General features: G+C 39.9%; 1 protein-coding gene across 1 annotated transcript in view; it reads left to right on the top strand.

Moving 5' to 3' along the window:
* Positions 1 to 15,609, top strand: part of NCOA3 (nuclear receptor coactivator 3) — a 656,351-nt gene that overhangs the window by 627,313 nt on the left and 13,429 nt on the right. Inside the window, exon 14 of the mRNA XM_053716954.1 lies at positions 8,498 to 8,639. Within this exon, the coding sequence (XP_053572929.1) occupies positions 8,498 to 8,639 (142 nt within the window). The remainder of the gene's footprint in view (positions 1 to 8,497; positions 8,640 to 15,609) is intronic.

Raw genomic sequence — 15,609 nt, 5'->3', positions numbered from 1 at the left:
ATAATATACTTTCCCACTAAACTTGGAGCATAAGGGATTGATGGTAATCTATCTGCACGAGATTTATTAATTTATATAAGGTCCAGTGAACATAAAACAGCAAGAGTGTGGCCTGGAGATCACAGAGCCCCACGTGGGAACTACAACAGGCTTGTATGTCTAAATAACACAATTCAGGCTACATAACTTATATCTATGTAAATGTAGTATTCATCAAATAGGGGATTCATAAGTTTTAGGTTCTTTTCAATAAGAGTTGACATTTATAACATCTAAAAGTCTTCCTAACTTGACTGTGCAACTACAGGGGCGCTATCAGGACACGATTAGTAGACTAAATAAGCAGCTCTCAAAGGTCATATGACATTAGAACCTGAATTCCCTATCTAAAAAAATCAAGATGATGTTCATTATTTTTGCAAATCTGGAAATGTTTTAAATGCGGTAGTAATAAAGGTCGGCCTGGAACAACTGAGAACTGCGGTAATGAGATAATACCCTCAGAAATGCTGTAATAGAGCTGAGATATTGGAATTGTGACCCTTCTTTATTCTTATATAGCTGACTGGCTGAGAACACCTCATAAGAGAAAGACAGAAAACTGTTATAAATACTCTGTAAGGAGGGAATAACCATAAAACAAAATGAAAAGCAGAAACCAATCCATGAAAGAATGTCTCTCAAAATCACAAACAAAGTTAAAAACATTGGATAAAACTACTTGTTCGCCAAAACAACACACCCTGATAGAAACCTCAGAGGAGGAAAATGGACATCAGGGAGATATTCCAAATAATGAACTTCTGAATCAAATAAAATCTTTTTTTCACGAAGAGCTAAAAACTGCCCTATATGATCTCAAGCAGGACATTAGGGATATTGGAGGTAGAACAACAGAAATTGAAAACAAGCTAGAAGATATTTCAGAAGAAATTCCCCAAATTCAGCATACACTTTTAGACCACTCCATTTACATTAAAAAGCTTGAAGATCAAGTAGAAGATCTGGAGAACAGATCCAGACGCTCTAACCTTCGAATCAGAAACCTCCCGGAGGACTATAAAAACTTACAAGCTGATATAACTGAAATTTTTCACCAATTAATCCCAGATACGGAACCCAACATGCTGCTAATGGACAGAGTGCATAGAGCTTTGACCAAACCCTCCCAATCCAAGACAAGGGATATTATTGTCAAATTACACTACTTTCATATTAAAGAAATGATCCTACAAGCAGCCAGACAAGCTCGCACTATTACATATGAGGGGCACAATATCCAGATCTTTACTGATCTATCGCCAATAACACTGAGAAGACGAAGGGAGATGAGACCAGTGGTGACAGCTCTCTTAAGAGAAAATCTAAGGTATAGATGGAACTTTCCATTCAAACTGATTTTTACCCATAAAAACATCACACACTCTTGCTCAACGTTGGAAGAGGGACTAATGATTCTATCTAAACTGGAAATCCAAGTTGAAGAAGGAGAGTCCCAAGCCACACCAAAGCCTTTGAGAAAGCCTATACAGAAGGACTGGTCTGTAGTAAACAAAAGGGGAAAACCCCAAAAAATGAAGCCAAATTCGACCAGAGAAGAGGATGACGACAGCTCTCCAGAGGAACCATCTACAGTAACATGACATTCTCCTTGTTGGATGTTGAGACCCATACTACTGCAGGAAGAGGTGGACTATTAGGAGAACTGTCCTAAGGATCACAAGAAGATAAATATAAGAAGATTTAAACTCGTTATCACCTAGACTTTCATGTTGCTGATATGAGGAGGACTAAATCCAACGTTATATCATGAGAGTCCAGGGTTCATTTATACCCTTTCCTAGTTGCTATATATTAGCATTTCTCACTTCCTATCACACTTTATTACCTAATATTGCTTTTTATTTGTCTTTCATATCTCAGCTTTTTGTTTTAGTATTGTTGATATCATTTGCTCATTATCTATCTTCATGAGATGAGACCAAAGAAATGTTGTCGAGAGTTCCAGAGTTGACCTAAGTTAATAGTACTTGTATTTTTACTGATGCGCAAGCACGCAGCAGGTTGTAAGTATTTATTTTGTTATTGTTTAAAGTTATGTACAGTCTCAAATGTTCAAATGTTGATGATGTATAAGACAGGTCCACAAAGAAACATCTCTAGAAACAATTTGACCAACATAAGCATATACCCAGATAGAAACTATGCACATTAAACTTATATCTCATAATGTAAGGGGGTTAAACACCAACATAAAAAGGAAAAAAGCGATTGCAGAATATAAATCCCAAAATGCCCACATAATTATGATACAGGAGACACACTTTACTTCAGAATCTACACCCAAATATTGGGATAAGAACTACCCATTGCAATTCCATGCACTTAATAACAAGAAAAGGTGTGGGGTGTCCATTCTCCTTCATGCCTCCCTAAATTTTAAGAAAGAGGAAATTCTCAAAGACAAGGAAGGGAGATTTTTAGTTGTAAAAGGCTCAATCCACAATACCCCGGTAATTTTAATGAATGTATATGCACCTAACGACAATCAAGGGCCCTTTATATCTAGAATAAGCAGACTATTATCAAGCTGGAAAAAAAGTAAGATCATCATAGGGGGGGACTTTAATTTGACATTAAATGATGATTTAGACAGAACCACACAAATAGCTGGCAAAAAAAGGCGATCAACCCCGGCACAGCAACTCCTAAAAGACCTACTCTTAGATTTTAACCTCATAGACAGCTGGAGAGCATTTAACAAAGGAGTTAGAGATTATACCTTTTATTCTACGGTTTATGGCACATATTCTAGAATAGACCTAATATTGGTTAGCCAGTTGCTCTTACCACTAATAACATCTGCTACCATACGCAATTGTGCATGGTCAGATCATGACATGGTGATAGTGGAGTTTGAAGGGATGATTAATCCACACAGAGCTAGGTCCTGGTCTCTGCACCCTAGCCTACTTCAAAATGACATACTACTGCAGAAGATACAAAAGCATATTAAAGACTTTGTAACTATAAATGAAGGGACCACGACAAATCCAAACTTTGTTTGGAGTGCACTTAAAGCCTCTTTGAGAGGGTTACTGATAGAAGAGTCAGGTAGACTTAGGAAAGCACACAACTCCAGAATAGAGGAGCTTAGAAATGAAATTGATACCATAAGGGACCAGGTAGTAAAAAAGAAGCAAAATAAACTAGTAAAACTACTCAACAGCAAAAACGAGGAACTAAATCAACTTCTAGACAGGGAGGCGGTCCAATCGATCAAAGTGGTAGACACTAGATATTATATATATGGAAACAAGCCAGATAGGATGCTAGCGAACAAACTAAAGGAAATGACTAGGGCCTCCACTATTCCACAAATTCAAAAGGCTAACGGCCAAGTCACTAATGACCCACTCCAAATAGCAAATACATTCGCTGAATTCTATAATAAACTTTACAATTTACCCATTACCAAATCAGGAATTAGCATAAGGAAAGAATTAGACAACTTCCTAGGAAATAGTAAATTACACACAGTAACAGAAGAAGAATTAGATTCCCTAAATGCCCCTGTCACGATACAAGAAGTTCTACTGGCCATTAAGGAATTAAAAAGAAATAAGGCACCGGGCCCGGATGGGTTTCCAGGCTCGTTCTATAAAGATTTGCAACTATCGGTGGCTCCCTTACTGGTGACTTTATATAATAATATTTTACAAGGCGTAGATATCCCCCCAGATCTGTTAACTGCAAGGGTGACAGTCATTCCGAAGCCTGGAAAGAACACACAATATTGTCAGAATTACCGGCCAATCTCATTAATTAATCAGGATTTGAAATTGTTCACTAAAATTCTTGCAAATAGATTAGCCCTGCCCATTAGAAAATTGATAGATACAGATCAAGTAGGCTTCATCTCACAGAGAGAAGCTCCAGATAACACACGAAAAGTGATTGACCTAATTAATTTCGCGACAGTGAAGAAAGTGCCTTCTCTGTTTCTAGCTTTGGACGCAGAGAAGGCATTTGACAGAGTCAATTGGGACTATATGTTTGCAGTCATTCATAAAATGGGAGTCAGGGGGCCCTTCATTAATGCTCTAAAAAGAATATATTCCACTCCTGATGCATTCATTAGGCTTTCAGGATATCAATCAACACGAATTCAAATTCGAAATGGCACAAGACAAGGGTGCCCTCTGTCTCCCTTGCTTTTCGCAATATGCATTGAGCCATTAGCAGTGCTAATAAGAGATAACCCAGATATTGCAGGACTTAGGGTAGGAGATAGAGAATATAAAATATCCCTTTTTGCGGATGATGTCATCCTTGCAGTAACGAAGCCGCTTCTTTCCTTGCCAGTAATATATTCTATTATAAATAAATTTAGTCTATTATCGGGTTATAAAATTAATGAAAGTAAATGTGAAGCCCTTAGTACTCACCTCCCAAATACGACAAAGAAGTTATTAGAAATAAACTTTACGTTTAATTGGGTTAGATCATACCTTAAATATCTAGGTGTTAATCTCACAAATGATATCAATAAACTATACAAAGAAAACTATACCCCCATGTTTTTACAGATTAGAGAACTTCTACTTAAATGGGCCAAATATAATATATCACTCTACGGGAGGATCATATCAGTCAAAATGACAATACTCCCTAAACTCTTATACTTATTCAGAACCCTCCCGATAACTATCCCAACTGCTGAGTTACATAACTTGCAAAAGGAAATTTTAAAGTACATCTGGCAGGGCAGGAGAGCAAGAATAAGCAAACAAAATCTGATGAGGCATAGGAGAAAAGGAGGGATTGGATTACCAAATCTAATTGCATACTACTATGCAGCCAGAATGGCACAGACCACACATTGGTATAGGATAGATCAAACACCCCAGTGGGTACAGTTAGAGAAAGACATCTTAGAGGTAGGAAGATTAGACACTATTCTCTGGGCGACGAAACAACATCGACCTTGGCATATTGAGGAATATGTCTCGATTAGACATACCACCTTTATCTGGGATAAACTAACCAAGACATACCCCATAATTAATGTTAGATCAAGACTGACACCATTAGCTCCAATCACTTCACTCATTAGCACACATATCCAAAAGAAATGGGAAAACAAGAGCCTTTATCGAATAGCGGACACACTCATAAGAAATAAAATACTGACCTTTTCCCAATACAAGGAATTAGGCACCCCAGAACAAAATGAATGGTATCATTACCTACAGCTCACATCTAGGGTACGAGAAATAATGGGATCAAATAAACCCCCATCTAACACCACATTAGAGACAATATGCCTGTCCAATACTCGTGGGAAGGGATTAATTGCACTATTATACCCATTATTTAGTGAGGGAATCAGCAAAGAGAAGAGTCATTTTATGACCAAATGGGAACAGGACTTAAACAGGACCTGGACATTAGAGACGTGGCTTTCAAACATTGATAGAGGCCTTTCATTCTCCCCAAATGCATTGCTAAAAGAAAACTATATCAAGGTTGTATATAAATGGTATATGTACCCCACAAGACTTACCAATGCTCAGATAGATAATCCCCATATGTGCTATAGGGGATGTGGAGAGACTGGTACATATTTACATATGTGGTGGCAGTGCGAGAAAGTTAAAAGAATATGGGACATGACATCAGCTTATTTAGGAAATATCCTTGAGACTGAGATTGATCTAACCCCAGAACAAGCCTTACTACACTTCCCTACAGAAGACATTAGTAAAAGACACCATAAATTAGTAGCAATGATTTGTACCATAGTAAGGATCTCTATAGCTAGATTTTGGAGGGGAGACCCCCCCACATTTGATTATATCGAGAAGAGAATCAACTATCACTACAATATGGCGAGTGCCTCAGCAGCCATACTGAACACTAGAAACAAATTTATCCAACAATGGGAACCATATATTATGCATATAGAAAAGGTAAATAGAGCTAGAACCTTAGCCACTTAGATAACATCAGAACCTAAGGTCTGTAAGGGAATATATCAGGGGAGTTCCAGATCACTAAGATTATTAAAATTAAACAGATATAAATATATGGAGGAAGGGGAAAAAAATTAGATTGTAAGATGGGAGGCTAGTCCAGAATGCTATCCGACAACCCCTGAGATTTGAAGGTTACAGTTTGGGGTAAGGAATCTAGAGAGAAAAAAGTAAAAGATTTAAATTGTACTAATTGAATGTATAATGAGAGAAATAATTTGAAGACTGTATTGTTACTGTTTGATTGTTTATTTATTGATATTGATGATGTTACATGTTCATTTTACATAATATGTGAAAAATCAATAAAAAGATTTCAACAAAAAAAAAATCTCTGAGGCTGACAGCGTGGAGATTGCTGTCAAAGAGAGGTTTTTCTGAAAGGGTCATTGATACTCTGATTCAGGCACATAAGCTAGTTACTCATCGTATATTTCACAAGGTGTGGCGTACTTACCTGGCTTGGTGTGATTAGCGAGGTTTCCCTTGGTACAAGTTGAGGGTTCTTCATATTCTTTTGTTTCTCCAAGATGGTTTGGAGAAGGGTTTGTCAGCCAGCTCTATCAAGGGTCAAATCTCTGCCCTCTCTTTATTGCTGCACAAGAAATTAGCTAATCTTTCTGATCAGTATTTTGTTCAGGCACTGGTTAGAATCAGGACTGTGTTTAAGCCTGTTGCTACTCCTTGGAGCCTTAATCTTGTTCTTTGTGTTCGTCAAAAGGTTTTGTTTGAACCTATGCATTCTGTTGACATTATACTTTTGTCTTGGAAAGTTTTGTTTTTATTAGCTATTTCTTCTGCTCGCAGAGTCTGAGTTATTTGCTTTACAGGGCGATCTGCCTTATCTAGTTTTTCATACGGATAAGGCTGTTTTACATACTAAGCTTGGTTTTCTACCTAAGGTGGTCTCTGACCGCAATATCAATCAGGAAATTGTAGTACCTTTTTTCCTAATCCTTCCTCTCAGAAGGAACATTTATTACACAATCTGGATGTAGTTCATGCTTTGAAATTCTACCTTCACGCTACAAAGGATATCAGACAATCTTCTTCCTTGATTGTCTTGTATGCAGATAAAGCGCAAGGGTCAGAGGGCCACTGCGACTACACTTTTTTTTTTTGGATGAGGAGTGTAATTTGTTTGGCTTATGAGGAAGCTGGTCAGCAGCCTCCTGAGAGAATTAAGACTACCCGTGCTGTGTCCCCTGACTTTTAAGAATGAAGCTTCTATGGAGCAGATCTGTAAGGTTTTCAAAACTTTACAAGTTTTATGTGTTTGCCTCAGCTGAGTTTTCTTTTGGGAGAAAAGTGCTTCAAGCGGTGGTGCCTTCAGATTAGGTCTGTCTGCCTAATTTTCTTTCCCTACTCATTTTGTGTCCTCTCTAGCTTGGGTATTGGATTCCCAACAGTAATGAATAAATCAGTGGACTCTCCCTGCCATTGGAAAGAAAACAAAATGGATGCTTACCTGACAAATTATTTTCTTTTCTGGCAGGGACAGTCCACAAACTTGCCTGGTTATTTTAAAGCAGCGTTTCTTTTTTCCATGTCTTCAGGCACCTCTATACCCCTAGTGTCTTTCTTAAGTTTCCTTATTTCCTCTGCTTAATGACTGGGGAAGTATGGAAAAGTGGGAGGGATACTTAAAGGGACACTGAACATAAATGTTTTCTTTCGTGATTCAGATAGAACATGACATTTTAAGCAACTTTCTAATTTACTCCTATTATCAAATTTTCTTCATTCTCTTGGTATCTTTATTTAAAATGCAAGAATGTAAGTTTAGATGCCGGCCCATTTTTGGTGAACAACCTGGGTTGTTCTTGCTGATTGGTGGATAAATTCATCCACCAATAAAAAAGTGCTGTCCAGTGTACTAAACCCAAAAAACTTAGATGTCTTCTTTTTCAAATAAAGATAGCAAGAGAACAAAGAAAAATTGATAATAGTAAATTAGAAAGTTGCTTAAAATCCCATGCTCTATCTGAATTACGAAAGAAAAAAATTGGGTTCAGTGTCCCTTTAATGCTTTGGCTGAGGTGTCTTTGCCTCCTCCTGGTGGCCAGGTGTTGAATTACCAACAGTAATGAATGAATTTGTGGACTCTCCCTACCAGGAAAGAAAATAATTTTATCAGGTAAGCATAATTTTATGTTTTTTTATGCACATCTTTTTTACTGCTCCTCATTATTAGCTTTACTCACCACTTGTCTATTCGTAAAACTGAGGTATGTGTGAGGTGGGCAGGATTTCTATAGGCTTTTGAGGTTTGGGAAACTTTGCTTCCACCTGGTATCCTATATGTAACAGCTCGTGGACTCTCGCCACCATGAAACAAATGAATTTATCCGGTAAGTTTTTACATAAATTATGTTTTTTAAATGCATTATTAAAAATATTGAATTTGTAGCTACTGCTGGAAATGCAATGAGTGGAAAATATAATTGTGTCTTCTATTTTAGCTCCTTTCCACAACAACAGTATAGTCACCAGGCCAACCCTGCAGCATACAGTATGTTGCAAATGAATGGTAGCGGAAACCACATGGGGCAGATGAGCATAAATTCTATACCTATGCCTGGGATGCCTATGGGACCTGATCAGGTATGTGAAGAAATTCTTTATTGGTCTGTAACTTCCCTAATATGTTATATGCATGATGTAAACTATACATTGTATTGGTTTTGTTGTTGCTTATAAATGTAAGGATTCTGCTCATTTTTAAGTATTTGTATTTATATTTGAACCCATGAAGAAAAACACCAAAACTATAGAAGCTTGTAGGGTAAAAAAAATAAACTGCAAATTTTTTTCTTTCTTTTAATATATATATATCTTCTCTCCCACCTTCTGAATACTAACAGTCATACCTAAGTTACCACAGGATTTCCAGCAGGCTAAAAACTAAATATGGCTTCTCCTGTGGTACAACCTCCTTTGTCAAGGTCCAGAGCTTATGGAGTTCGCTCATCCAACTTAGCTCATACTTTCTTAAAGGGACAGTGTACTATACAATTATTTTCTCTTAATTTGTTTTCAATAACTTGTTAAACCAGCTGCAGAGCATAAACTGTATAATAATTTGCTTCTTTAGGTTTATTTTTTATATGAAATTACACATACATGATTCTTTATATTATCTCTGTCTGCATATCAAAGCCCAGTACTTAGAGAGTAGCAATGGAAAATTAACAGTCTAATGCATATCTCTCTTACCTCCCACTGGGAGTGTAATTTCCTCTGCTGGCTATATTAGCTAAAGAAAAGCTTTGTAAGGTATAGAAACTTTTAGTATAAGTATACCACAGGTAAAATCATCTGTTTCAAATGCAAAAATAAAGGTATATGATCCATTTGTAAACTATTTAATACACTCCAGAAAGTAAAATGGATCATTGGGAACAAATTAAAGGGGAGAAAATATATATTGTCAACTGTATTTTTAAAAGGACACAAGACACCTTTTTATTCTATTGCAGTTACCTTGCAATAGAAAATATCAGCCAAATCTTTAAGATTTTTAAACAAATTGGCTACTGAAAAACGATTGCAGCAAACAAGATGCTAAACTCCACCCATGACGTGCCTTATTTGAAGGAGCCATTCTGGGCTTGAGTTTACAAGTCACAAGGCTAGCCACAGTCGTCATGTTAATATAAAGTGCATTGTTTTGCAGTTAGGGAAAGACAGGTAGCGGGGTTTTCTCCAACATTGGTGTGTCCGGTCCACGGCGTCATCCATAACTTGTGGGAATATTCTCTTCCCCAACAGGAAATGGCAAAGAGCACAGCAAAAGCTGTCCATATAGTCCCTCCTAGGCTCCGCCCACCCTAGTCATTCTCTTTGCCTCTGAACAAGTAGCATCTCCACGGAGATGGTGAAGAGTATGTGGTGTTTAGTTGTAGTTTTTTATTCTACTATCAAGAGTTTGTTATTTTAAAATAGTGCTGGTATGTACTATTTACTCTGAAACAAAAAAGGATGAAGAGTTCTGTTTGTGAGAGGAGTATGATTTTAGCAGCAGTAACTAAAATCGGTTTCTGTAACCACATAGGACTGTTGAGATGAGATAACTTCAGTTGGGGGGAACAGTTGGCAGACTTTTCTGCTTAAGGTATGACTAGCCATATTTCTAACAAGACTGTGTAATGCTGGAAGGCTGTCATTTCTTCTCATGGGGACCGGTAAGCCATTTTCTTAGTCTCAAACAGAATAAAGGGCTTAATATGGGCTATAAAACTGGTAGACACTTTTATGGGCTAGATCGATTGCTTTATTTGGGCATTTTATACAGCTTGATGTTGAAATTCACACTTTATAACTTTGGGGAACGTTTTTTTACGTCAGGCACTGGTTTAGACACCTTCCCAGTCAGGAAGGGCCTTCTCTATAGTAGGCAGAGCCTCATTTTCGCGCCATTACTGCGCAGTTACTTTTGAGAGCGGTACATGCAGCTGCATGTGTGTGGGTCTGGAATTAGTTGAAAAGGTTCCTAGAAGGCTTCATTTGGTATCGTATACTCCCCTGGGTTTGGTGAAGTCGCAGCAAAGGCTGGGACTGGGACTGTAAGGGGGTTAAAACTGTAAACGGCTCCGGTTTCCTCATTTTAAGGGTTAAAGGTCTGAAATTTGGGGTGCAATGCTTTGAATGCTTTAAGACACACTGTGGTGAAAATTTGGTTAAAATTGAACAATTCCTTCATAGTTTTTCACATATTCAGTAAAAAAGTGTGCCCTGTTTAAAATTTAAAGAGACAGTAACGGTTTTGTTTTAAAACGGTTTTTGTACTTTATTGACAAGTTTAAGCCTGTTTAACATGTCTGTGCCTTCAGATAAACTATGTTCTGTATGTATGGAAGCCAATGTGTCTCCCCCTTCAAAATTGTGTGATAATTGTGCCATAACATCCAAACAAAGTAAGGACAGTACTGCCACAGATAGTAAAGTTGCCCAAGATGATTCATCAGATGAAGGGAGTAGACATAGTTCTACATCATCTCCTTCTCTGTCTACACCAGTTTTGCCCACGCAGGAGACCCCTAGTACTTCTAGTGCGCCAATGCTTGTTACTATGCAACAATTGACGGCAGTAATGGATAACTCCATAGCAAATATTTTATCCAAAATGCCTGCATTTCAGAGAAAGCGCGATTGCTCTGTTTTAAACACTGTAGAGCAGGAGGGCGCTGATGATGATAATTGCTCTGTCATACCCTCACACCAATCTGAAGTGGCCATGAGGGAGGTTTTGTCAGATGGGGAAATTTCTGATTCAGGTAGAATTTCTCAACAGGCAGAACCTGATGTTGTGACATTTAAATTTAAATTAAAGCATCTCCGCGCACTCCTTAAGGAGGTGCTATCTACTCTGGATGATTGTGACAACCTGGTCATTCCAGAAAAATTGTGCAAGATGGACAAGTTCCTAGAGGTTCCGGTGCACCCCGACGCTTTTCCTATACCCAAGCGGGTGGCGGACATAGTGAATAAGGAGTGGGAGAAGCCCGGCATACCTTTTGTCCCCCCTCCTATATTTAAGAAATTATTTCCTATGGTCGACCCCAGAAAGGACTTATGGCAGACAGTTCCTAAGGTCTAGGGGGCAGTTTCTACACTAGCCAAGCGCACTACTATTCCTATCGAGGATAATTGTGCTTTCAAAGATCCTATGGATAAAAAATTGGAGGGTTTGCTTAAAAAGATTTTTGTACAGCAAGGTTACCTCCTGCAACCTATTTCGTGCATTATTCCTGTCACTACAGCAGCGTGGTTCTGGTTCGAGGAACTAGAAAAGTCGCTCAGTAGAGAGACTCCGTATGAGGAGGTTATGGACAGAATTCACGCACTTAAGTTAGCTAATTCCTTTATTTTAGATGCCGCTTTGCAGTTAGCTAGATTAGCAGCGAAAAATTCAGGGTTTGTAATTGTGGCGCGCAGAGCGCTCTGGCTAAAGTCTTGGTCAGCGGATGTATCTTCCAAGACAAAATTGCTTAATATACCTTTCAAGGGTAAAACCCTTTTTGGGCTAGAATTGAAAGAGATTATCTCAGACATCACTGGGGGTAAGGGCCACGCCCTCCCACAAGATAGGCCTTTCAAGGCCAAGAATAAGTCTAATTTTCGTTCCTTTCGCAATTTCAGGAACGGACCGGCCTCCAACTCTGCAGCCTCTAGACAAGAGGGTAATGCTTCGCAAACCAAACCAGCTTGGAAACCGATGCAAGGCTGGAACAAGGGTAAGCAGGCCAAGAAGCCTGCTGCTGCTACCAAAACAGCATGAAGGAGTAGCCCCCGATCCAGGACCGGATCTAGTAGGGGGCAGACTCTCTCTCTTCGCTCAGGCTTGGGCAAGAGATGTTCAGGATCCCTGGGCACTAGAAATAGTTTCTCAGGGTTATCTTCTGGAATTCAAGGAACTACCCCCAAGGGGAAGGTTCCACATGTCTCACTTATCTTCAAACCAAATAAAGAGACAGGCATTCTTACATTGTGTAGAAGACCTGTTAAAAATGGGAGTGATACACCCAGTTCCAACTGTGGAACAAGGAATGGGGTTTTACTCAAATCTGTTTGTAGTTCCCAAAAAAGAGGGAACTTTCAGACCAATTCTGGATTTAAAGATTCTAAACAAATTTCTCAGAGTGCCATCGTTCAAAATGGAAACTATTCGAACGATTTTACCTACAATCCAGGAGGGTCAATTTATGACTACCGTGGATCTAAAGGATGCGTATCTACATATTCCTATCCACAAAGATCATCATCAGTTCCTAAGGTTCGCCTTTCTGGACAAACATTACCAGTTTGTGGCTCTCCCATTCAGGCTAGCCACTGCTCCAAGGATTTTCACAAAGGTACTCGGGTCCCTTCTAGCGGTTCTAAGACCAAGGGGCATTGCAGTGGCACCTTACTTGGACGACATTCTGATACAAGCGTCGTCTCTTTCAAAGGCAAAGGCTCACACAGACATCGTTCTGGCCTTTCTCAGATCTCACGGGTGGAAGGTGAACATAGAAAAAAGTTCCCTGTCTCCGTCGACAAGAGTTCCTTTCTTGGGGACAATAATAGATTCTTTAGAAATGAAGATTTTCCTGACAGATGTCAGAAAGTCAAAACTTCAAATGCTTGTCAAGTTCTTCACTCTGTTCCATGACCTTCCATAGCTCAGTGCATGGAAGTAGTAGGGTTGATGGTTGCAGCAATGGACATAGTTCCTTTTGCGCGAATTCATCTAAGACCATTACAACTGTGCATGCTGAAACAGTGGAATGGGGACTATACAGACTTGTCTCCAGTGATTCAAGTAGATCAGAAGACCAGAGACTCACTCCGTTGGTGGCTAACCCAGGATCACCTGTCCCAGGGAATGAGCTTCCGCAGACCAGAGTGGGTCATCGTCACGACCGACGCCAGTCTAGTGGGCTGGGGCGCGGTCTGGGACTCCCTGAAAGCTCAGGGTCTATGGTCTCGGGAAGAGTCTCTTCTCCCGATAAACATTCTGGAACTGAGAGCGATATTCAATACTCTCAGGGCTTGGCCTCAACTAGCAAAGGCCAGATTCATAAGATTCCAATCAGACAACATGACGACTGTTGCTTACATCAACCATCAGGGGGGAACAAGGAGTTCCCTGGCGATGAGAGAAGTGACCAAAATCATAAAATTGGCGGAGGATCACTCCTGCCACCTATCTGCGATCCACATCCCAGGAGTGGAAAACTGGGAGGCGGATTATCTGAGTCGTCAGACATTCCATCCGGGGGAGTGGGAACTCCACCCGGAGATATTTGCCCAGTTGACTCAATTATGGGGCATTCCAGACATGGATCTGATGGCGTCTCGTCATAACTTCAAGGTTCCTTGCTACGGGTACAGATCCAGGGATCCCAAGGCGACTCTAGTGGATGCATTATTTGCGCCTTGGGCCTTCAACCTAGCTTATGTGTTTCCACCGTTTCCTCTCATTCCCAGGCTGGTAGCCAGGATCAAACAGGAGAGGGCTTAGGTGATCTTGATAGCTCCTGCGTGGCCACGCAGGACTTGGTATGCAGACCTGGTAAATATGTCATCGGCTCCACCATGGAAGCTACCTTTGAGACAGGATCTTCTAGTACAGGGTCCATTCGAACATCCAAATCTAGTTTCCCTCCAGCTGACGGCTTGGAAATTGAACGCTTGATTTTATCTAAGCGTGGGTTTTCGGATTCTGTGATAGATACTCTGGTACAAGCCAGAAAACCTGTAACTAGAAAAATTTACCATAAAATATGGAAAAGATATATCTGTTGGTGTGAATCCAAGGGATTCTCATGGAGTAAGATCAAAATTCCTAGGATCCTCTCCTTTCTCCAAGAAGGTTTGGATAAGGGATTATCAGCGAGTTCTCTAAAGGGACAGATTTCTGCTTTATCTGTCTTGTTACACAAACGACTGGCAGCTGTGCCAGATGTTCAAGCTTTTGTTCAGGCTTTGGTCAGGATCAAGCCTGTTTACAGACCTTTGACTCCTCCCTGGAGTCTGAATTTTGTTCTTTCAGTTCTTCAAGGGGTTCCGTTTGAACCTCTACATTCCATAGATATCAAGATGTTATCTTGGAAAGTTCTGTTTTTGGTTGCTATTTCTTCTGCTAGAAGAGTTTGAGTTATCTGCTCTGCAGTGTAATCCGCCCTATCTGGTGTTCCATTCAGATAAGGTTGATTTGCGTACTAAACCTGGTTTCCTTCCAAAGGTTGTTTCCAACAAAAATATTAACCAGGAAATAGTTGTGCCTTCTTTGTGTCCGAATCCAGTTTCAAAGAAGGAACGTTTGTTACACAATTTAGATGTAGTTCGTGCTTTAAAGTTCTATTTAGAAGCAACAAAGGATTTCAGACAAACGTCTTCTCTGTTTGTCGTTTATTCTGGCAAGAGGAAAGGTCAAAAAGCTACTGCTACCTCTCTTTCCTTTTGGCTGAAAAGCATCATCCGATTGGCTTACGAGACTGCCGGACGGCAGCCTCCCGAACGCATCACAGCTCACTCTACTAGGGCTGTGGCTTCCTCATGGGCCTTCAAGAACGAGGCTTCTGTTGATCAGATATGTAAGGCAGCGACTTGGTTTTCCCTGCACACTTTTGCCAAATTCTACAAATTTGATACTTTTGCTTCTTCGGAGGCTATTTTTGGGAGAAAGGTTTTGCAAGCCGTGGTGCCTTCTGTTTAGGTAACCTGATTGGCTCCCTCCCTTCATCCGTGTCCTAAAGCTTTGGTACTGGTTCCCACAAGTTATGGATGACGCCGTGGACCGGACACACCAATGTTGGAGAAAACAGAATTTATGCTTACCTGATAAATTACTTTCTCCAACGGTGTGTCCGGTCCACGGCCCGCCCTGGTTTTTTAATCAGGTTTGATGAATTTCTTTCTTTAACTACAGTCACCACGGCACCCTATAGTTTCTCCTGTTTTTTTCTCCTGTCTGTCGGTCGAATGACTGGGGTGGGCGGAGCCTAGGAGGGACTATATGGACAGCTTTTGCTGTGCTCTTTGCCATTTCCTGTTGGAAGAGAATATTCCCACAAGTTATGGATGACGC

This window comes from Bombina bombina, chromosome 1 (assembly GCF_027579735.1).
Source record: "Bombina bombina isolate aBomBom1 chromosome 1, aBomBom1.pri, whole genome shotgun sequence".
NCBI lineage: Eukaryota > Metazoa > Chordata > Amphibia > Anura > Bombinatoridae > Bombina > Bombina bombina.
Note: the sequence above shows the minus strand (reverse complement) of the source record. Positions and strands in the feature narration are given on the sequence as shown.